At 35.9% G+C, this 25,460-nt stretch overlaps 1 protein-coding gene across 1 annotated transcript in view; it reads left to right on the top strand.

Annotated features, from left to right (window-relative positions):
- LOC106139315 (adenylyl cyclase 78C) overlaps positions 1-25,460 on the top strand; it is an 82,400-nt gene that overhangs the window by 28,373 nt on the left and 28,567 nt on the right. The window contains exons 2-4 of the mRNA XM_013340739.2: positions 5,224-5,264; positions 11,772-11,827; positions 19,923-19,993. Of these exons, the coding sequence (XP_013196193.2) occupies positions 11,800-11,827; positions 19,923-19,993 (99 nt within the window). The 5' untranslated portion in view covers positions 5,224-5,264; positions 11,772-11,799. The remainder of the gene's footprint in view (positions 1-5,223; positions 5,265-11,771; positions 11,828-19,922; positions 19,994-25,460) is intronic.

The raw sequence follows: 25,460 nt of genomic DNA, 5'->3' as shown, positions 1-25,460 counted from the left end.
TTGTGTAGAATATTATTTGGTTGTATGTATCTAAATATATAGCAGACAGTATAAAAAAGAAGAATTATTTGTTTGTGAATCCCCCTTGAAATTATGATAACATAAATCGTAGCACCCTCTACGAGGTGCTACGTGGGTCGTAGACGATCTACGTGATGCCTACGAAATGAGAGAAAAAATGTTTTTCAAGTAACATGAAATGTTACTTTCTTTCCAGAAATATTTTTTGTTAATTAATTTACTAAAATAGCCATGAAATTATGAAAATACCAGAATTTTTGGTTGTGTGAATAATAGTATTTATTGTAAGACATTTTAGAAACCTGTCATAAACCAATAAATAATTTCGAGTTTCAGAATATTTTGGAAGCAAGCGGTGTGATTTCTAGCAGAATTGAACATCACTACTATATGAATAGTTTTTTTGACTCAAGCTACTCATCACATATAACCCAATGTATTACCCATTTAAAATTATATTTTTAAAACAAAAAAAATAATTAAATGTGGTTAAATAATAATGCCGTTCTTTAATTTTTAAGTAAATTCTATTGAAAGTTTCAAAAAGTTACAATGGAATTTGAAACGCTTTGGTTTGTATAAGGCACAAGAGAATGCCTTTTAAGTTTTACTTAATCGTAATGCATTATTTCATTAAATTCCATGAATTTTGACTTCATAATTTGAGTTTGTGATTTAAAGTAATTAAGTATATTTAACACTAGCATTCGTCTGCGATTTTTGTGTAATGTATAAATTATATTCCAGAAAAGTTTAATATAAATTGAATCGGAAGATATCTAAAGAATTAACAAACATACAAACATTCATATGTGGTAAATTGTAATATGAATTACTAGCTATACATAATCTGTAACACAAATTAAACAAAAATTAATCGTTTTGAAAGCAGAACCTCACTTAAGTATTTATTATTTAAGCTAATTTTTCTACACGTTTTCTAAGCTCACAAATCAATAAGTTCCCCCCACGCGCACATTGTGTGAATCACCTAAAATGAGATGAAATTCCTCTGCGAAATTCCCCAATTTCCTGTAATAAATGGATTACTGGCTTTGTTAAACGTTGTACAGTATATACTTCTAGTGATTTGCTGTTTATTCCCAGGGTAATTAGTTAAGGTTTCTTTTTTCAGGCGATGGGCCAGCAATTTGTCATTATTTGAATCTCATCATTAAGCCAAACGTGGCCTTTCATCAATTTTGTGACTGTTGGCTCTGTCTACTATGTAAAGGATAAAGACGTAATTATAGGACGCCGGACACCCATTTCCTCAAATACTATTTACATAAAGTAAAGTCGCTTCCCGCGTCTGTTCCTATCTCTAGAATATAAAGGAATAGATTTTTTTTTCAAAATTGGATACAAGGTATCTCTTAGACGAACGTATCTTGATCAAATATTAGGGACGTCCTGGTAAAGGGTCAGGTCAAAAGTACCCGAAACCGTCGAGCTTGCATGAAGAGAGTTATGAATGCTGAAGCGAAGGAAGTATGCAGAGATCGTGGCAAGTGGAAAGAGGTAGTCTCTGCCTACCCCTCCAGGAAAGAGGCGTGATTTTATGTATGTATGTATCTCTTATTGACGTCACAATGTATGTATGCTTAGATCTTCAAAGCTACACAACAGATTTTGATGCAGTTTTTTTTTAATAGATACAGTGATTCAAGAGGAAGTTTCGAATATACAAATGCTACCCTTTCGAAGCCGGGGCGGGTCGCTAAGTATATAGAGCGATAACGGGAATTTTTCTTTTTACGCGGGCGGAGGAGCGGGCGCTCTCAGTATATAAATTAATATGGGACAAAACACACCCACAGGTTGTAAAAAAAACAGATTAAAAGGATTTGCCGTGTGGTTCCCGGCACCAATACAAAAAAGAATAGAACCACTCCATTTCTTTCCCATGGATGTCGTAAAAGGCGACTAAGGGATAGGCTCACAAACTTGGGATTTTTTTTTGGCAATAGGGTAGCAACCTGTCACTATTCAAATTTCAATTCTATCATTAAGCCAAATAGCTAAACGTGGCCATTCAGTCTTTTCCAGACTGTTGGCTCTGTCTACCCCGCAAGGGATGTAGTCGTGACCATATGTATGTATGTATGTATTAAAATGATGATGACAGTTTATTATGAATGAATAGCACATTTATTTCACTAACGAGATTTTATTCACAATTCTCAAGCGACCTGCAATGCGGTTTCCCTTACAACTGGCCCTACAAATCAAAAGTTTTCCATACAGAAAACACAAAGAGACTTCACCCAACCTCAATTTAGAGAAAACGAATTGATTTATTTAATTGATTGCTTCACAGTGGAATAAATTTTGGTACATACATACATATAAATGGTCACGTCAATATCCCCCACGGGTTAGACAGAGCCAACAGTCGTGAAAAGACTGAATGGCCACGTTCAGCTATTTGCCTTAATTAGTAGAATTGACATTCAAATAGTGCCTAGGGACTGCTAGCCCATCGACTAAAAAAGAATCCCAAGTTTGTAAGCCTATCCCTTAGTCGCCTAAATTTTGGTAATAGGAAATTTTTAAGAAATAGAATTGTAGTGTCAGTAAATCTTAATACGACCGATAAGTATATTCACAAGTATGTCGTAAAAAGCGACTGAGGAAATGGCTTATTAACTTGGGATTCTTCTTGTAAGCGACGGGCTAGCTATCTGTCGGGCCATACAGCTGAACGTGGCCTTTCAGTCTTTTCAAGTCTGTTGGCTATGTCTACCCCGCAAGGGATATAGACGTGATTATATGTATGTATTCATGTATATATATTAATCTTGCGTTAATGAGTGGCTACACTGTCTGACAAGTTACAGCCGGAAGTATTAGGCTTTAAAAGTTGAAAATATACCTACATACCAAATTAAAACCCAACCCTATTGAAAGTCTCTGGAGTATATAAAGAGGATATTCCGATTATCATAATAACCTATTAGACCCTCTAAAAGATAAAAGGGTATTAAAATATTTCTTTCACTGTAACATTGAAGCGAAATAAATTAAATTGTTTTTTTTTGTTTTGTCTAATCGTTCGAAATGTTTCAAGCAACGTTTGATGGGAGACGGTCCAATGATTTCACTGTGAAGAGGGAAGAAATTGAAGGGTCAACCTAAAATAATGCGATATATACCTGATTGAATTAAAAAGGAAAAAAACCTTTTGAAAGAAATCGTATATTCATTTTCATTCGTATTTAAACGAATTCGAATGAAAATGCGGATAAAAAGGAATAGGGTATTGTCATTCTGATACATATAATCACGTCTTTATCCATGACGGGGTAGACAGAGGTAACAGTCTTGAAAAGACTGACAGGACTTATTCAGCTGCTCGGCATATGATAGAATTGAGATTCAAATTGTAACAGATTGCTAGCCCATCGCCTACAAGAAGAATCCCAAGTTTATTATACTTCCCCTAAATCACCTTTTACGACATCCGTCTGATGGAGTCCTATTCTTAAGTAACCCAGAATCACATGACACAATTTTGTTAAAGTGCATAATTTGTAACTCTTTTTTAAGATGTTATTTCCTAAATTTCTATACTCTCAGAAAACGTTAGTCACGAACTATTGTAGGCTTTTCAGTCAATTGCGAGCGAGTCTAATGAAAATAGTTGGTGCCACACGCACAATCATGGACGCGTTAAAAGACGGGAGGAATGCTGTTGAATATAGTAAAATGGATTTTCTATTTAATAAGCATTGTTTGTTTGTTCGTTAACTCTTTATTGCACATAAAAAGAAATATAATAAATTACAAAACAATTGTTGGATTTAGAAGAATATGTTCATGGCGGACTTAGCCGAATTGGGATTTCTTAAAGCCAACGTAGAATTTTATTTGTGCAAATGATACGTGTATCACTTTATTTATACATATGTATATCTTGAAAACAGTAGTCAAAAAGACAGAGCTAATAAGCACAAGACACGAAGTAAATATGTTCATAAATTAAAAAAAAAAGATTGACACGTCGATAAAGAACCTCCTTGTTTGAAGTAGATTGTTAAAATACTCGTGCATGCGTACAACAACAAGAAGTTACAAGTAGAAGATGGCTTCCCGTTCTCTGACATGATAAAAATCCCTCACCGTAGAAAAGACATAAATATATAGCGCAATAGAAATGTCTACCTTTTCGTGTAGGTGAAGGATAGACTTAAATTATGAGTTGTTATTTATTAAAATGTCGCGTCAAAACGGTTCGGTGTGAAGTAAACCTAAGAAAAAATGTCTAGTTCACGCTATGCCTAGTCTATACCGCATTTATCAATTCAAAATGATGAGAACTAAGCAGATGTGAATAAATGCACCTAAGTCTGCAATGAACAAGTGTTTAAAAGCCATGGAAAATGGATGTTTTTATACTGTTTTTTATAACCAGGGCAAATAATTTATAGAATTAATATAAATAGCTAATAGTAGAAGCGATGTTTTGGGCTTAGTTGCCACCACACCTCTGTCTGTGTCTGGATAAACGCAGCTCCGACGATATTAAGTCGAAGGTTGTACTTAGACCCAAACTGTAGAAATTTATTTGTGCAGTTAGGATTTTTTCTTAGTTTGGCATATTGTAGCAATATAAATATAAATAAATATATACAGGACAAATTACACAGATTGAGTTAGCCTCGAAGTAAGTTCGAAACTTGTGTTACGAGATACTAACTCAACGATACTATATTTTATAATAAATACATATATAGATAAACATCCAAGACCCAGGCCAATCAGAGAAAGTTCGGTTCTCATTATGCCCTGGCCGGGATTCGAACCCGGGACCTCCGGTGATACAGACAAGCGCACTACCGCTGCGCCACAGAGGCCGTCAAATAATACAATTTTTTTTTTGTTGCCATTTGCTTTTTTGGGACCAATATAATTGTTATGCAAGTTTTGTGATTTTGTGAAGAAATAAGAAAATATATTATATCTATCGAATTTCTTGGAGATTGGTTCTGTGGTTTTGACCTGAAAGACGGACAAAGAAACATACAAAACCATTATCACATTTATAATATTAGTATGAAAGTATTGATTTCAATCATGGGTTGAAGGAAAACGTTCAGCTGGGTGGCTTAGTATTGTCGACATTCAGACAGTGGTGACAGAAGTTAATAAACCTTTACGAGATAATCAATCCAACAATATGATGTTATTCTTTTGTTACAGGCAAGGAAAACATCAGGATGAACTGCCTAACAACTTAACAGGTAAGGAGTTTGGTATTCCCACTGAAGTGTCCTAATCTTGTTTCGATGGGGACAAAGCTCCTAGGGATTCGGGGACGAAATAGACCCATGGCGCAGTGGTCCAGTTCTATTACCAAACATTCTGGTAAGTGGGACAGCATATATATTTTTTAAACAGATTTGACGCTTCATCTAAGTCTATACCACGAACAATCACGGCTCTATCAACGTTCCGTTATACGATCAGAATCATGTGCCGAGTGCACAGCTCTCTATCAGACTTTGGATAAAACGTTCAACCCCTTGCACGTTCACTCAAGGTTTGTCTCACTTGGGACCCGCCTCCCAGGTGAGACAAATCTTGGTCTTTGTTTTTTTGATATGCGAACAATGCGAACTCAGGAGCGTATGCAACACTTACCTTAAAGTCATTTAACATAGATTGCCGTGTGGTTCCTGGCACCAATACAAAAAGAATAGGACCACTCCATCTCTTTTCCATGGATGTCGTAAAAGGCGACTAAGGGATAGGCTTACAAACTTGGAATTCTTTTTTAGGCGATGGGCTAGCAACCTCTCACTATTAGAATCTCAATTCTATCATTAAGCCAAATAGCTAAACGTGGCCATTCAGTCTTTTCAAGTCTGTAGGCTCTGTCTACCCCGCTAGGGATATAGACATGACCATATGTATGTATGTATGTAACATAGATTTCACTGCCGTACGAGTCTAATGTCTTACATATCATGTCTTCATTCATTTACGGGGTAGAGCTAACAGTCTCGACAATACTCGAAGGCGGTTGTCGTTGTTGGTTTAATTAGAAGAAAAGGCATTATATCAGTATATTTTTCACCAAATATACACACAATGAGCTCCCGGTGAGCACCAATCATGCTACAATTGCGACCGGACCCCCGCCGGCCTGACGATGTCTTTAAATGCGACGCCGGCGCCACCTGTCGTGATCTTAATGACTCAATTGCTCAATTGGTTTGTTTCTTTATTATTCAATAATAGTATTTTTAAAAGACATTAGTACCAATTAAGTTGGAAGGCTCTATACTCTATTTGTGCCAACTGTATTTTTACAGTTGTAAGTTTTGTATTCATTTTTTAGGCGATGAGCTAGCAACCTGTGTACCTAACCCGTTATGTATAATGACGTTATGAGGCATATGATTTATCATCTAATGATAGCGAAGAAAGTATGCAGAGATCGTGGCAAGTCGAAAGAGGTAGTCTCTGCCTACCCCTCCGGGAAAGAGGCGTGATGTTATATATGTATGTATGTGATAGCTGTTATCATGATTCATCAATGGTTAGGTTCCACTACGTAGGTTGCGGTGGTGAAACGGGAGCCCCGTCATAAAAAACCTGACTCATCCCGTCCGGGATCATGGAGAACGGCGCTCATTGGGCTCCTTACCAGAGAGCTAAGGATGCCGGATTTTACGCCAAGAGGAGGAAGATAATTTATCCACCATTAATTTCTTAAACTAACCGCGCGCAACTCGGACGTCAAACAAAGTAATGAGAAAGGAAGATTTCATTTTAGTACGGAAAAAGGAACTTCTATTTTTTTTATAAGTTTTTCCACCCTCTTTACCGACTCAACAGTCTATAAAACATTCACTTCACACGTATGTAAATGTACAGAGTTTATGAGTCAGCCACACACACGCACATATTATTTCGCGCACTCGATTCATCTCAATTAATGGCCCTGTTAGCTTTATGACTCGTTAACTTTAGTTTATCGATATTATTGCTCAGTCCTTGTTAAGAAGTAAATTGTTTAAATATGTTTGGTATATGGACTTAGAATGAAAAATTGAGTTATAAGTTGTCTATACACGTCTAGTCTATGCCTATTAAGTGTTTCTTAATCATTGGTCTATATTTATGGAGTAGTTCTATTCTTTTGTGCCGGACGTAACAGAAATATCGTTTGTAATAGATTGGAATACCCTTTATTGCACTTAAAAACATAACATAATAACTTATCATTTACTTGAACGAAGATAATTAAGGCGGCCTTATCGCTTTATGCAATCTCTTCCTGGCACCCACAAGAACATTGATTAATAAGTTGAAACATAATTAAATAGAAACAAAAGAATACAAGGATACAATAGTTTCACAAAACCACCAAAAAATAAACTTCATCTACATTCGCTTTACATAAGCTGATTTCAGACTTCATGTCGAGAGGTGAATAAAAGCAGGTTGACTAAGCCGAACGTACCTTGATTAAATCGGAGACGTTCTAGCAAAACCGACAAGTTTGCATGAAGAGAGCTATGATTGTGGATGAAGCGAAAGAAGTACGCACTGACCGTGGCAAGTGGAAAGATGTGGTCTCTGCCTACTCCTCCGGGAAAAGGGCGTGATTTATGTATGTATGTTCAGAGTGAAGCGCGAAGTAGGTAATTATATTGAGAGGTACCGATCCTCACTACTTAGTATTATGTATCTCTAGCAGGTATCTAAAGGTATATCGTTGAAACCACTTGGTAAACTTGATTTCTTTTTTCCCTAAAGGTCATTGAACCACAAATATCCGGTCGGCTTAAATACTTCTAAAGACGTCAAATTTTAAGAAGGGATTTTTATTGGCCTTGTAAAGTACCCAGCCGTAGAATTGGGTAGCCGTACGTAAAAAGGCTTGATGGATAACGGTTAAAATAGGTACCTACCTCAAGGTTTCTCTTTTCGATAATAAAGGTGCGTTGCTGGTATGGAAAAATTGACAGCGGTTAAGAATTGAGTTCTTAAGAGTCTTCGAATTTTATATACACATAAATAAATAAATATTCGGTACAATTTACACAGATTGAGTTACCCTCGAAGTAAGTCTCGAGACTTGTGGTACGAGAAACTAACTCGATGATGCAATATTTTATAATAAAATTACTGTATATAGATAAACATGCATCTGCCGTGTGGTTCCGGCATCATTGGAAAAAGAATAGGACCATTCCATCTCTTTCCCATGGATGACTAAGGGAAAGGCTCATCAACTTAGGATTCTTCTTCTTCTTAGTTGATGGGCTAGCAACCGTGACAGGTTGCTAGCCCATCGGCTGAACATTTGAATATCAATTTTATAATTTGGGTAAACAACTAAACGTGGCCTATATTTTTTTTAAAGATTAAAGGCTTTGTCTTCCCCGCAAGGGGTATAGACTTTCATTCATATAGTCACGTCTATATCCCTTGCGGGGTAGACAAAGCCAAAAGTTTTGGAGAGACTGGTAAGCCACATTCAGCTGTTTGGCTTTATGATAGAATTGAGATATAGACGTGATTAAGTTTATGTATGTATGTAAATTATGCTCAATTTTGCTTAAAAGCCAAATATTATAGAATTACTTATCTCATAAGTACAAAAAATGTTCCAGACATATCGAGTCAATAAATCTCCGATGAAAGGGCGAGGTAAGTAGGATTACGCATTCCATAGGATTTCGCCTCATTGAATATGGTTATAAAAGTCTTTTATGTTGCCAACTTAATATGATTACATACCACACTTCTTGACTCTCAAAAAATGTGTGATGACAGATTTATGTGAGCTTAGATGTTACAAGTTCTTTTAATTGTTTGCAAGAAGTAATATCAGTTTTCATTCGAATATTAATGGCGAATAGGCGACTAATACTGTGAATGTTTCTTCAGCTGGTACATCTTTCACTTTGCAGTGGATTTGTTTTGATTTACCAGCACCCTTTTGGAGAGGGTGTCCGTTTAGAAGAGCGTTTCGTTTTGTTCTTTATAGAGATTCTGTGGCCGTTTTGAGAAGCGTTTCGTTCTGTTTTTAGCCTCAAAGAGGTTTAGTGATTAGATAGTTTGTAGCTTGTAGCAAATTAAATTTAATTTATTAAAATGTAAAGTGAAAAAGTGCCTGCGATGGCCCATTTTCTGAATGACATTGATTTTAAATAAAATCATAAATTATCCTATTATGATAATAGGGGGAGACAGATACTACATCTTTCTACCCACACCCTTCTTACTTAATTTAGCTTCATCCACATTCATCAATCTTTTTATGCAAGCTTGTTGGTGTCACCTGACTTCACACCTAGAAAAAATCAATCTACGATAAAATTGATTTTCATTGATATACTTCTAGTAAACAATTAATATAAAACATTATCATCATTAAGCCGCTGGACGAGGCCTTTTAGTCTTTTCAAGACTGTTGTCTATGTCTACCCCGCACAGTATATAGACATGACTACATGTAGGTATGTTATCGATATAAAATATAAATAAATGATAAGATTTGTGCTGTCTTTAACCAAGGTCGTGTCAAAAAAACGCGGGAAATCCTAGAATAAATTACGAACAGTCTGTTGTAAGTTTTCCGCATATGAAACGTGAATAAACTAACATTTCAAACAAGAAAATATCGAGATGAATTGTTTCTGGAAGTGGAGCAGTTACTATAAGTAGATATTACTGAAGAATTGATAGTGGCGATTGCTTTGGATAGAAATAGGCAGGATAAAATAGAACTCACGCTATTTAGAGAAGCGGTACTCGTAAACATATAGTTATTGCATTCCACGCTTATATACTGATTGGTTTCTATTATTTAATTAATTTTAATGACCTATAAAGCCAAAATGGTAGTCTTACACATTACAGACAGTGGTAGCAGACACAAGAATCGAAAGCCACATATATGTGGGTGACAGGTTCACAGTTCATCGTCTAAAGAATGACAAGTTTGTTTTTCATTGACTTGATCGATTTACAGCGTGCTCAGAAAGTGTTTCTTTATTGTTTACTATGTTTTTTATTTACTTTATAGAGCAGCATGGAAGCAAAAAAATTATATTTTTTAATCCATACATCACACATGCCCCTAGCATGGCACGCGCGACGCCGTTTTTATCGCGCGATAATCTATAGCTGTTTGGCTTTTATATGACAACGTGAAACGGGAGTGTTCTATCTGTTCGGTTCTTTTACAGCCTTTCTTTCTTTTTTATGGATAACGCAACATGGACATAAACGAAGATAAAACATGAAAGATTAAAAAGTTGAGACAGTTCCTATAATTCATATTATTTTAGTATCACAATAGAAATGGAATTGTTCTGTGCACTCCGTAATTTTGATGCACGCTTATATATTGGCATCCTAACATCATTTAGAAGTCAAAACTTGACCTTTGTATAGAACAACAAACAAACTAGTTCAATTAAGAACAATTTAAGTGAGTCCAAACTTGCATCAAGTTTGCATAAACCAGTTACAATGGTCGCAAATGCGTCAGGCGCCGGAGTGTGTCCCAAAGGCGGATTACACATTTGGCTTAGCGCTGTCTCAGTCCAAGAAAGACAGGTTGGCCAGCGGTTCAATATATCAGATGATATATAGAACTGGAAGAGATCACTTCATGGGATAAATCCGCCATTGCAAGTGATTTGTTACTTTTATAACTATGTATTTACTATTTTCTTGTTACTGCGTAAATTTCTATGCAATAAAGATATAACAAACAAACTAATGATTGTATACCAAGGCCGATAAAGCATAAATAGAAAATGCTTACCTACCAGCTTATGTTCTAATAAATTCAAGGCAGAATCTTAAGTTTTAGTAAATGAATTTCGGTATTTTTATCGATTCACCTTAGACCGAGACGATATATGAGAGAGAAATTCCAGCCATCGCGCTCTCCTGAAATAAATAAGGTCATGTGTACCTATGTTTTCAGTGATTTATTACCACCACGTATGTAAAGACTGTGCCAGGCAGAAGATTGTAATCTCAATAGATTTAACATGTTTCAAGGAACTTCTAAAACACATTATGAGTTTTTATGTCAGTAAGTTGGTAATAGACGCGCTACATAACATATTTAAGGGAGTACTGTCCCGGCCAATTACCCAAGCCAGCTGCTTGCCTAATGTATAAAGCGACCATAAACTACTTCAAAATCAATTTTAGTGCCCGCGACTGTAGACGACAAGAGCACTAATGGACTTCTCGGAAAATATTGAGTTCAGATCGCGTGGAGATATTTTGAAGTTTTCATGTTGTTTTTGAAAACTTAAAATAATAACTAGGTGAAAGCCCTTTTTATAAAATAATCTTCGTAAGATTCACTTATTTCTACTTATTCTTAATGTTAAAATCATTTGGGAGTCCTTCTTGAGAAGGTACTATCTAACAACTAACTACCTAATCTTGAGAACATTAAATAATTCTCTACCTACTTTACTACACAACTGCTACTCTACTATTTACTTACACTACTATCCCATACTCGTAATAGGAACGTGATAATTTGTAAGACAAATTTCAACAAAAACTATTAAAATTTAGTAGTTTTTGGCGTTAATAGATGTCAGTCACCTTTTACTTATACATTTCGGGTGTTTCGGCACCTAACTCAATATAAATACCTACTTAATTTTTCTAGAAATAAGTCGAATAATAAACAATATACCTATCTAAATTTGAGTGAAATATAATTTATAAAAATATCCATATTATCTTTGTTTCAGATAAGGTTGTGAAGAGGTCGCGGAAGCCATGCCATCCCCGAGCAACCGGAAACAAGGTGATTGCATCTAAAGAGAAACAATCAAATTAATTCACGTTCAATTAGATACAGAAATCAAAGCTTCCTCGCCTTGAAACGATTGCTGATTTCAACAACCAATAATTTGATAAATAATCATTAACAAAAATTATTTGTAATGTTTTTATTGAATACTAATATTAATTTATATCATGGTATCTTGGTATTGAATGAAAAACGAATTTGCCTTTTATTCCCGCGTGGACTGTAAAAGTTGATAAGGTTTATTAATTTATTTTAGGCGATAGGCTAAAATAAGTTTATAGGATAAATGAAGGCTAAATTTTAATGACATAATGAAGCAATTGAGATTCGGATAGTGACAGGTTGCTAGTCCATCGCCTAAAAGACATCCAAGATTTTAGCTATACATACATACATATAGTCACGTCTATATCCCTTGCGGGGTAGACAGAGCCAACAGTCTTGAAAAAACTGATAGGCCACGTTCAGCTTTTATTATTACTATAGCTATACAATTTTGTATCATCACTTCCAGAACCCTATGGAAGACAAACCTTTATAGGGTTTCCTTTCAAACAACGAGCGCTTTTACATTAAATTTGTATGAATATGTGTTTGACCTGCAAATAAATGAACAAAGGTGGACATTAGCGTGTTATCACAATCAAAATGATTGGCGCGCTGATTGCTCATGAATATGCTAACGAGCAGTCAGACTCACTCCACCTGCCACAATTATATTGCTTTTGTATTGTAAGATAAATAAACATACAGATTTATAAATAATACAGGTATTAAACGCGCACGTAACGTTTATTTATTTAATCTTAGACGTTTAGAATCATCTTACAATGATCCGTGGTCACCGAGCGAGATAAACTAAATGTACGTGCGTTAGGATATGTTTTCTTTCTTTAGTTCTGAGATTTCGTGATGATGACGTAAATGAGTGTTTTTTTGCTTTAATAATAAGTATGTCACTCCCGTAGGTCTATTCTATATCTGTGCAAAATTTCGCGAAATTCAATCCAGTAATTTTTGAGTGTATTTGGTACAAACATACAAAAATACAAATCTGCTCTCTATAATTAAAGTATGGATGTGGACAGATAAATAACATTTTGCATACCCTGGCTCATACAACCTTAACCATTGTTTACTTTTCCCAACGATTAAAAAGTAGAACAGAGCGCTGCAGTTTTACGGAAAATTACCATTGTATGCTCCCGCGATTCCAAAAGAGTCGTGATTGAGGAATCTGTGGGCAGTCTTACAAAAGAGTCTTGCCCTACATAACCGCTTAGCTGTGAGTAGAAAGCGGGAAAATGAAATTGTATGTTTCTATACCGTTTTTAGTACTGAGGCATTTAACAGAATGTAGCGCACTGTAGGTATGATTAGTTAGAATTCACATGAATCTAGAAAAAATTGTTTATTATCTTCAACAATAGTTAGGTACAAAGCAATCATATAACGGAAAGACGCGGGAGCGTCAACCACTACCTTTAGCAATAGACAACAGACGTAGACAATAGATGAAATAGTACATAACAATGTTGCCACTATAAGCAGCAGTGTACTATGAATCCTACTAGCATCAGTATGCTGTGACGAAAGACACTTTTTTAATTTTTATCCCGGTAATGCTTAACATTATTTTTTTCTAAAAGGGATAGGCTTACAAACTTGGGATTCTTTTTTAGGCGATGGGTTAGCAACTTATCACTATTTGAATCTCAGTTCTATCATTAAGCCAAATAGCTGAACGTGGCAGATCAGTCTTTTCAAGACTGTTGGCTTTGTCTACCCTACAAGGGATACAGACGTGACCACATGTATGTATGTATGTTTATTTTTTCTTTGTTTTTGTTTGTTTGTAATATCTTTATTGCATAGAAATTTACACAGTAACAAGAAAAAAGTACATAGTTATAAAAGAAACAAATAAACAAATCATGTAAATTCGAATGTAAGGTCTGCAAATAAAATATGAAAAGGCGCAAATACATCTTAAGTATTTTTTATTTTAAAACGCAATGTTTTTTTTTGTGTTTGATATATGGTCGAGTCAATACTATGCCTAAAGAGTGGGTAGTTATACACTGGTGTGGTGGCGATGAAAAATCATAGTGATTGAGTGCTACCTGCTTCTCTTACCGCGTGGATTGTGTAAAATAATTCAGGCATAATGTTTATAAAAGTTGGGATTCTTCTTTTTTTGTTTCTGTCAATATGTAAATATCTGAACATCACTTCGATAATCATCAAAACGTGGCATGCAGTCCAGTCCATGTATGGGTGTAGTGAACTTTAAATTTATTTTATCTTAGTTCCAAAGTTTTTGTTTTTGTTAGTCATAGTCAGGGGAATATTCTCATAATTTTAAGTATGATTATCCCATAATACCCCCATACTCGGAACCCTTCGTAGAAAATATTTATTTTGATACCTTCTTTACTCTCTAATAAACACCCCTGTATGTCAATCTGTTTGTACAGCAAGGTCACATCACGCGTCACTCACTGCCAATCAGGGCAACAAAGGCTTATCCTAGTTGGTTTCGCCTTCAATATTACTATTTATTTACCCCGACATAAAAAAGAGTGTACATGTATGGTAGAAGCATAGAAAGAATTATTGATAGTATTGCTTGTGACCACAGACTGAATTAATTTTTGTTAAGTGATAATTATGAATTCAAGTAATGGACCTACTTTGCTGCTTTTGGAAACATTGAAAAGCTCCTTTTTTTTAATGTCGTTCAAATTACTACGTTTGACGATTTCAACATATAGTGGAAGAATTAGGAGAATTTTTAATTGTAGACAAGTAGTATATGACAATTATTTGACTTTATGGTTTGTACCTACGTCATTAATTTATATCTGTTAAAGTTCTCAAAATGATAATAAAATAAGCAAACTACAATCATTCCAGTTGAGTCTTGTGACTGTCGGCTCTGTCTATCTCGTGATGGATAAAGACGTGACTGTCTACCTATATATGCGTAGATACCGTTCGCTTATATCCGAGTGAGCTGAGTAGTGCAGCATGTTCCCTACTCATGAATATGCTAATAGCTTGATGACAGACCATTCAGCGAATTTATTATTCAGGTAACTACGAGGCAACATTTACTTGTGCTTCATCTGGCACACACATCATGGTAGACAGAGTTATAGCTCACTTTGGCAACTTTAGGAGATATTGACATATTGCTATCCCATCGTCCAAAAGAAAAATTGATGTCAAGTTCACAAGACTTTTCACTTTTACAATTATGCAGGAAAAACATACCACAATTCGCATATAAAGTCTGCAAATGAAACATGAAAAGGCGGAAATACATCTTAAGTTATTTTTTATTTTCAAATGCAAATATTTTTCACTTTTTCTACTTCCGTAGAAAACGAAATGACTGACGTCAATACCCATGTGAAATCTTGGACAAATTTCGGTGAAATATGTCGCAATTGTAATCTGAGGTGTGGAAATATGTTCCCAAAACCTACCGACATGTCGGCAGTGCGATGAACCTTGATCAATCTATATTTTTTTTCTATTCGTAGTCAATTAAAACCTACTTCTTCTTCTTCTTGTTAGCGTGTCATGATAATCAAACTTTGCCGCTATAATATTCTGCCATTTAAACAGCTTCAATGGTGACTATCTTTTGTTTAGAGAAAAGAGCAACTTAAAATACATAACAAAGGGATTTCAGGCATGATTTTATGTATGTATGTACAAAATAATAAAATTTTAAATATCTAAAGGTGTTACAGTAAAAAGAAAGAGTTAAGGATTAAATACAAGGTATTTATGTATGTACATAGTTCATGGTGCGTGTAGAACAAGCGGCGGAACAAACTGCACTGCAGGATTTTCTCTCGCCTCCAATTTACACACAAACTATTTAGTATTACAAGCAATAGTAACAATAATTTGCATGACGAAGACCAAGAATCTGGCAACAGCAATTCATTTTCTGAATCGCGCATAAATCGATGCCGGAATAATATTGGCGCGGCCACGGCGATCTTATTTATGATGTTTGTCTGTTTGTTTTGCTCTATAGCGTAGAACAAACTAACAGCGAGTGCTAGGAATGTATAAAAATAACGATGTTGAAAATGATTTTTTCCTGATTAACTATATTATTCAAAACTAGCTGTTGTCGGCCACTTCCTCCACCGTAAAACGAAATCTATTTCACTAATAGTTCACCGAAATGCATACATATAATAACGTCTTCATACCTTACGGGCTAAACTGAGCCAACAGTCTCAAATAGTCTGCCACAAAGAAGGCTACGTTCAGCTGTAGCTAATGATAAAATTGAAATTCAAATAGTGACAGAATGGTAACCCATTGCCCAAAAGAAGAGGTTTACTAAACTTTCCCTTCACCTGCATGGAAAGATAAGTAATAGTTTTTTCACTAACAGACCAGCATCGAAGCCTGCATCAGATGAATTTTTTTTTCTTTTACTACATCCATGGGAAAGATATTTGAGTGGTACAGATATTGTCCGGAATCCATGCGGCATAAAAAGTAGATACAAAAAAATATATGCTCTTAGAGATAAAAATCTCATTTAGATCTCTGATTTACTGACAAATTAACACAACGAATATTCCGTTAATTACCAGAAGATTTTCCCCAATGGGCGAGAAATTTGCGGGGAAATGATGTTCTTAATATATCTATGGGCCGAGTCTATTTATAGACATACTAAAAACAGATAATAAGCGGAGTAGGGCGAAATTGACATAAGGATTTAAGAAGGAAGTAAAACAAAATGTCAAGGGCTGGTTCAAAGAAGACAACGAGTAAGTATACTCGCATTTAATCTGTGGCAAATCTTTTCGCAGTTTTTAATTATTCACTCTTTCTTCCTCCTGGCTTTAGTCCCGGTTGCATCCTAACCTCTCTGGAGAGGAGCCCGGGGTATGCCTTTGACCATGGATCCTGGATTGGGTGAGACAGGTTTTTACACGAAGCGACTCCCATTTGACCTCCGCAACCTTTGCCGGTAAACCTTACCCGTATTGGATCCATTGTTACGAATCCAGTTGGCTGAATGTGCCGGTTTCCTCACGATGTTTTCCCTCACCGTAATGTTTGAATGATTCACTGACATGTCATTATTCCCCGAGTTTTGGGCGAACGGCTTAAAAATTAGGTCGGAACACAATTAACATAACGGTAAAGTAAAAAAAAAATATTTTCGCTACTATTTCTAGAGACGGGCGCAACCTATGATTGTAAAATAACAACATGTTTTTAGATTTATTGGCTTTAATGGCGAGGTTTTGAAATAATTACTGACCTGACTAGGTTTTCCATCGACTTTAAACAATACGACTTCCGTCCAACTTTTACGATCAGCGTGGAAACAAACAGCTGACATAAGTATTTTCTTTTCGGTCCCAAACCAGGCTTTACAATTTTCTATTAATAGAAGTGAACTAAAAAGTAATTAACGCGATCGAGGAATGTGCGTCGTAAAAGTTTGTAAGTAATGCCTTCTGGCGAGGACCAAGTTTGAGGGCGCCAAAGCGATTTCAGGGTTTGTCCAAGTTGGGAATTGACGGGATTGTTTGCAAGAATTAGGAGCTGTTCAACGAAGCGGGAATATGCAAAACTGTGTTTATTTAGGGATATACTCTTTTGATAGAGAAAAATATAAGGCTATATTGATTTTTTAACGTAGCTTTTAGTATAATCATCATAATCATTCTCTTTATAGTTCCGGTTGCTTCTTCATCTCTCTGGAGAAGAGCCCGATGTCTGCCTGTGACCACGAACCTGGTAGGTGTAGTTTTTACACGAAGCGACTTCCATCTGATTTTCTCAACCATTGCAAGGGAACCCAACCTATATTCATCAAAGGCCATGGTCATCCAGTTCCCTAAGAAATGTGACTGTCGGATTTTGAGAACTTCCCCTTTTTAAATCGGTTAAAGGGCTCACACTCCTTCAGAGTGCGTCATCTATCAGTCACGAAAGCAATGTTCTTGAACTAATATTTTTAAATTCTAAAGTAAAGCCAATGTCGGTACCACTACTAGTTTTATTCTGCTCCCAACATGTCGGAAGTGATTTACGGCGGTCATAAAGAAGTTATTGTGGTGCATCGTAAAACTGTTTATTCTTGGCGGATTTTATAAAACTGTGAATCAAAAGGGATCATTATTATTACTGGAAGTAGTTTCTATATAAATAGCTTGTATATTTTTATTATTAACCTTTTGGATATAGTCTTGGTTAAATCTTCTTTCTGTGGAATAGCCCAGGGTCCACCTATGACCATGCACGACACTAGACTGGGTAAGTAAAATGTTTACAAAAAGCTACTTTCACTTGATCCGCAATATTGCAGGGTAACTAGCCCACCTTAGATTATAGGAACACATGCAGTTGCCTGAATGTGCAGGTTTGCTCACCATTTTTTTCCCCTATACTATAAGTGTATCGGTGTATCGGTTTGAGCTGTGTGGTTCCCGGCACCAATACAAAAAAGAATAGGACCACTCCATCTCTTTCCCATGGATGTCGTAAAAGGCGACTAAGGGATAGGCTTACAAACTTGGGATTCTGTTACTATTTGAAGCTCAATTCTATCATTAAGCCAAATAACTGAACGTGACCAATCAGTCTTCAAGACTGTTGGCTCTGTCTACCCCGCAAGGGATATAGACGTGACCATATGTATGTATGTATCGGTTATTGGTACATGGCCGAAGTAGAATTTGAACGGCTCAATGCGCACTATTTACTTGGGCACCTTATTCATTTGACCGCCGAAAATTATTCACATTAAGATAGCCACTACAAGTTTAGCAAACAAAACCTACTCAGTACCACTCTGTCACATACAGGCCGCACCTTATCTAAGAAAGCCCACTTGCATCGGTGATATCATGCCGACCAACCTACTTTTATCACTTTTTCACTGCCAATGAAAGTCTAGAGTTGTGAACTTAAACGACACGTGTTCCACGTGGTTATTAATTTTATTGAAAATTTTAATGAGCTTTACGTGTGCAAACTCCCGTTTACAGTCAGTTAAAAACATAAAATAAGAATGAAATAATTATTACATAGTTTTGTACAGTTGCATGATGCATACGTGTAAGGTTTATGACAGTTCTTTATATGCCATTACAGAAATCGGAATTATAGTGGTATATTATAATAATCTGGTCAAGAGTACCCGAAACCGTCGAGCTTGCATGAAGAGAGTTATGAATGTGGATGAAGCGAAGGAAATATGCAGAGATCGTGGCAAGTGGAAAGAGGTAGTCTCTGCCTACCCCTCCGGGAAAGAGGCATGATTTTATGTATGTATTTGTATATGTATTATCGAGCTTGCATGAAGAGAGTTATGAATGTGGATGAAGCGAAGGAAATATGCAGAGATCGTGGCAAGTGGAAAGAGGTAATTTCTGCCTACCCCTCCGGGAAAGAGACGTGATTTAATGTATTTATGTATGTATTAAAATAATACGTTTCCTATGTATGCAACATATTTAGAGCGTCGGTGGTCGTATCAGTAAGGTGCCCGGTTAAAATGCGTGATGCGCAGAAAGACACAGGTTCCAATCCTACCTCGGCCATGTACCAATGACCATTTTCAAAGTTATGTACATTAGTTTGAATACTAATCGATGATCTTATGGTGAGAGAAAACATAGTGAGGAAAAATGAATGTGTAACCATGGATCCGATAAGAGAAAGGTTTACCAATTCAGGCAACTGAATGTGTAACCATGGATCCAAAACGGGAAAGGTTTACCTGCAAAGGTTACGGAGGTCAGATGGGAGCCGCCTAAATATCTGACTCACCCAATCTAGGGTCCATGGTCAAAGGCACACCCCGGGCTCCTCTCCAGAGAGGTGAGGATGCAACCGGGACTAAAGCCAGGAGGAAAACGAAGATTTCTAAATATACTACATATTCGGGATGACACAGAATATTACTTGTACTGTACTTGTATATAAGTCCTCTTATGCGCCAAGAAGACACAATAGTTAGGCAATTAAATTGTAAATACCTTTATCTCTATAGATATATATAGATACAAATAAAACCTCCTTTTTTGTGCAGATCGAAGCTGGCTGGAAACAATGGTAGAGCTGCCCTCCGGAGTCGGCGAAGAGGACATTGCGACAGGAGACGTAAGCCATTATTATTACATACTTAAATTACGTTTTAATTCCGTAAGGGGTAGACAGAGCTAGCTATTACAGAAAGATTCGAAGGTCATGTTTAATATTGTATGGAATTGAGAGTGTCAGGTTGCTAGCTTATCGCCTACCTAAAAGATGAATCCAAACATTTAATTAACCCTTTACTTGCCGTGAAAAGATAGCCCTTCAAAATTTGTACTTTAGTCATCTTTTACGAAAGAGAAGAAATTATCCTATTTATTATTCAACTAGAAGCCGTAAGGTTAGATATGATGATAAGATAGAACACCTCTTTTCTTTAGGAGGTTAAAACAGTTTGCTCCTAGCTCTAGTCAAAAGATCGAGTACCCTCAAAGGAGATAGAAATCATTTTAATTACCCTTATATTTGGGTTATAATTTTAAGCAGAACGGTGTAAACGATATTATATGTCATATAATTAACTTTGATACGAGATACGATGTAACTCTAACCTAAAATTTATTGCGTATAATTACGTACTTATATAAAGTTACAGACTCCATATGGTAAGGGTGTTGGCAAATTTATTTTCACAGTCGGTATTAATGAAATAAATCTTTTCGTTTCTATTACTTTTATCAAGTCTATAGAAAGGGTTAATTTATAGATCTGTCATAAGTATACAACCTTTTTGTTGTTACATATGTTATACAAAAAAAAATATTGAAATATTAATTAAATAAGATATTTATAATGTCAGTATGACTGGTTTCTTTTAATATCAACAAATTTTGCCATGAGTATGTAGCGAGATCTCTTCGAGATCCACAAGTCGCAATAACCAATCACGCGACGCTATCAGTCAAAAACAGCGAAAAGTCTAAATCGCGCGCAAGCAAAGATTTCACAGATTAGAGTATACAAACAACCTCCAACACAACATCGTCTGAGCCGCGGTTCCCCAGGCATAACACCTAGCCTGGCGGAAGATCTTACCTTTGGTGGCTGTGAGCCAAATCATAGCTCCCGCTACAATGATCTTTCATAGAAAATTTATGTAAAAACAAAACCTTACTTAAAATTTTAAGTATTGATAAACATTAAGTAAAATGTAGCGTACAAAATTGTAACTACGTACTTAATTATCAACAAAGTATGTTTATTTAGGTTTTCCATCAAACGCACTTGTAATTGTGCCGTGTGGTTCCCGGCACTATTACAAAAAAGAATAGGACCACTCCATCTCTTTCCCATGGATGTCGTAAAAGGCGACTAAGGGATAGGCTTATAAACTTAGGATTCCTCTTTTAGGCGATGGGCTAGCAACCTGTCACTATTTGAATCTCGGTTCTATCATTAAGCCAAATAGCTGAACGTGGCCATTCAGTCTTTTCAAGACTGTTGGCTCTGTCTACCCCGCAAGGGATATAGACGTGATCATATGTATGTATGTATGCACTTGTAATTCATTACTTTTCACTAACCGGAAATCGATTCCCCGCAAGTCCAAACCCCAGATTTGTAGTGGTTTCGTGTCTGTGTGTTGTATGATAGCGTCATACATATGTATGAGTCCCGTTTGCGCCCGTTCAGTTTGTCAAAGCAAAAAGGTCAATAGGGCGGCGGTTGTTTGCAATTGTCGATGTTTATAGATAGGCCCCGTGCTTAGAAGGCTCCTACTCCTTCCTCCTGGTTAAGTCCCGGTTTTATCCTCACCACTCTGGAGAGGAGCCCGGGGTAATCTCTTCGACCATGGATTCTGGATTGGGTGAGTCATGTTTTTACACGAAGCGACTCCCATCGGGAACTTTCGTTTTTATCGGGATGAAAAGCCATATGCCTTTCGCCAGACTCTTAATTATGTATACGCAGAATTTCAAGACGATTAGTTCAGTACATAACGTGTGAAGAGAAAACAAAAAACTAACTTTGGCACTAATAATATAAGTTGGGATATGTCTTTCTTCTTTCACATTGTATTTTTGAGCTCGCTCCCGTAGGAAATCCCAGGGATAAAAACCCTTTGACATTCCTGGAAATTTTTAAGCCACATTATACCTAAAATTCTCTTAACGTTAGTCCCAGTTGCGTAGACTATTGTATATACGGTGTTACCATGTCCCTGGAGTAGATTAGTCACATTTTTACCCGAAATTACCCTTTTGTACTCCTGCAAGTCTAATGTATTTTTTTGGCACATCGAAACTGGCCTTAAAAGTTTTTGTGTTTATACATACTAAGGAACAGGCTTATAAAGTTGCGATTCTTTTGTAAGCGATGGGCTAGCAACCTGTCACTATTTGAATCTCAATTCTATCACCAAGCCAAACAGATCAACATGGCCTCAGTCTCTTCAAGACTTTGTCTACCCCGCAAGGGCAGACGTGATTATAAATGTATATATTTATGTATGTTAAATATGATATGTAACTATGAACGAAATGTGACACAACAGTAATATAAACTTTTTTTTATTAACTTTTATATTAAGTTAGGTCTATTTGAATGGTTTTTTACATTAGCATTTTTCGGCTTCAATAAATGATCCATCCATAGACATCGACTCCGCTCCGTAATAAATGGTGTACGTGGCCGCTCATTACACTTCGAGGACCTACGTTTACCTGTTTCCAATAATTATACTGAACTATTTTTGGTGGTACGAAGAACCAATAAATAAACAATAAATATAAATATTCGGATTATGTTGTGTGAGTTATTAACTTTAAAAATAATTAAGTTAAAATAATACGGGACAAGTTACACAGATTGAGTTAGGCTCGAAGTAAGTTCGAGACTTGTGTTACGAGATAACTACGACTAACTCAACGGTAAATCTCAATATGTAAATATTCTTTCTTTATAATTTAAGAAGATAAGCATTTTAGTTTGTAACAAAAGAAACTCAGCTGCCCCTCCAGATATAGTCAATCGACAAACGTAGCAACGTCCCCAAAGCGATAACCATAGATGAATTTATCATTAGACGGAATAATACCATTCTATAATGGCTTAAAAAGTGCCTAATATTATTTTATCTGCAACGCGGTATCTAGTGGTATAATAATCAAAGGCGTTAGCGGTTTGTTATATAGAAAAGTTCCAAGCGTATTGGTATTTGGATAAAAGGGCTGAGCCAATTTCATAATTACCGCACGGAGACAGACTAAACCTTTGGGTGCTACCCTCTATCTCATCATTGGTTGCACCTTCCACTGCTATGCTTCGTATGATTCATAACCTACGTTTTTCTTAACTTTGAGGAGTATAAATAATATAATTTAATTTATAAATTCTATGGAGAGAAATCCAACGAATTTATATTTTTTATCAGCATGTAGACATCGAAATTAATACTCCACATATTATTCTTAACTTTGTTTGGTCTCCGGCGCCCCAATTATTAAAACCATTGGCACATATCATCCCTGGCAAGGGCTAGTCAGGATTCAGTTTAAATTCTCGCCTGATTGCCTCCGCGTTAGGTTCAGCTTGTTAAATCGGCCGTGTAACCTTCGAACTCACTGCTCTTGGCTGACCGCTTTGTTACATGGTATAGCTTTGTTTCTAGTTTTATTTGTATTTTATATTGTGAAATAGGCCATCACACATCAATTTATTTCAATTATTGATCTACTTTAACTAATGGCATTCTATTTTCTCAACGATAAGGCCGCATTTTGTACATTACCTTAACATAAGCTTAGGATTATTTTATTGTTATAATTTTATGTGCAATAAAGGGAATTTGCTATATTTTTTTTGGCAATGGGCGAGCAACCAGTCCCGATGTAGAGGCTCTGTCTACAAAGAAAAAAGAAGAATCCGGACTTGAAAAGTTTTTTTCTGGCCATTGAAAATTAATTGTGCCGCCATATTGGCCTGAGAGACAATAACACAGAAGTACTTCTCATTAGAAAGTTTCAACAAAACAATCCATTATTCAAATATCGTTTGGCCAATTGCCAATATCCAGTATCTTCTTATTTATGTCAGTTTTTGTGGATTTTACGTATGCCAATGTCTTAACATGTTGCCTTTTTGAATAAACAGATTTGGGCTTTTAAAATGTAGGTATCATTAAATTTTCATGTAATTATGTATCTTATTATATTTTTATTTAGAAGACAAACCATGGAATATCACAATTTTCAATCGTTTTTCAGGCGGATTAACATCAAAGTAATATATTTAATTTGCTTATTACAAAATTTCATATAAATACATACATACATACATATGGTCACGTCTATATCCCATGCGGGGTAGACAGAGCCAACAGTCTTGAAGACTAAATAGCCACGTTCAGCTATTTGGCTTAATGATAGAATTGAGATTCATATAGTGACATGTTGCTAGCCCCTCGCCTAAAAGAAGAATCCCAAGTTTATAAGCCTTCATATAAAAAAATCTCTACCTACGGTAGTCGAAAGATAGTATTCATACATAACTTATCCAGCAAATTTCTATACTAATTCATTTCTTCAACCGAGCACGTTCATCATACAACTCGTCTCTCGTATCGGCCGACCACAGCCGTGTCTCGATGTGACCAAGTGGAAGATATATGAGGCTGTATTGAAGCTCTTATCTCGTTCAGCAGTCACAACTTCCAATAGTTTTTAGCCGACTACGTCAGTGGGGATGTTATGTTACAGCTTAAACTGGATAATGGCATACTATGATAGATTATTACTTTGAAATATTAGTAGATATACAGAAAGTGTTTTTATAAATTTAAAATTTATAAATAATTTCTTTTGTATTTCCTTGAGTTTTTTAATACTTGTGCCGTGTGGTTCCCGGCACTTTAGAGACGACCGGAGTGAGTCATCAACCAATAGTGACAGGTTGCAGCCCTTCGCCTACAAGAAGAATCCCAAATTTATTAGCCTTTGACTTAGTCGCCTCTAACATCTATGGTAAAGATATGGTCGTATTCTAATGTTCCACACGACATTTTGTTTGTGCAATGAAATTTTAAATAAATAAATACATACATATAATCACGTCTATAACCCTTGCCGGGTAGACAGAGCCAACACTCTTGAAACGACTGAAAGGCCACGTTCAGCTGTCTGGCTTAATGTTAGAATTGAGTAAATAAATAAATAAATAACAATTATTCAATAGAATTCAATTCTTTGCACGACCACTAACAAACATGTTATTTAGGTGTAGACGTTAATTTCGGAATAGTGTACTAAGTTTTAAAAGCAAAAGTTTCGTGTGCTCTTTCTATATTAGCTCCAAATAAACCATTCATTCAGTTACTTGACATGTTTTCCAACAGAAGTGGTAAAGTACATTACTTTCTATGTATAAAAGATGAATGGGAGATTACCCGATAAAATAAATAAATAAATATATACGGGACAAATTACACTGGTTGAGTTAGCCTCGAAGTAAGTTCGAGACTTGTGTTACGAGATACTAACTCAACGATACTAAATTTATAATAAATACTTATACAGATAAACACCCAAGACCCAGG

This window comes from Amyelois transitella, chromosome 4 (genome assembly GCF_032362555.1).
Source record: "Amyelois transitella isolate CPQ chromosome 4, ilAmyTran1.1, whole genome shotgun sequence".
Lineage (NCBI taxonomy): Eukaryota > Metazoa > Arthropoda > Insecta > Lepidoptera > Pyralidae > Amyelois > Amyelois transitella.
The sequence above is the reverse complement of the archived record's forward strand: the minus strand, read 5'-3'. Positions and strand labels throughout refer to the sequence as shown.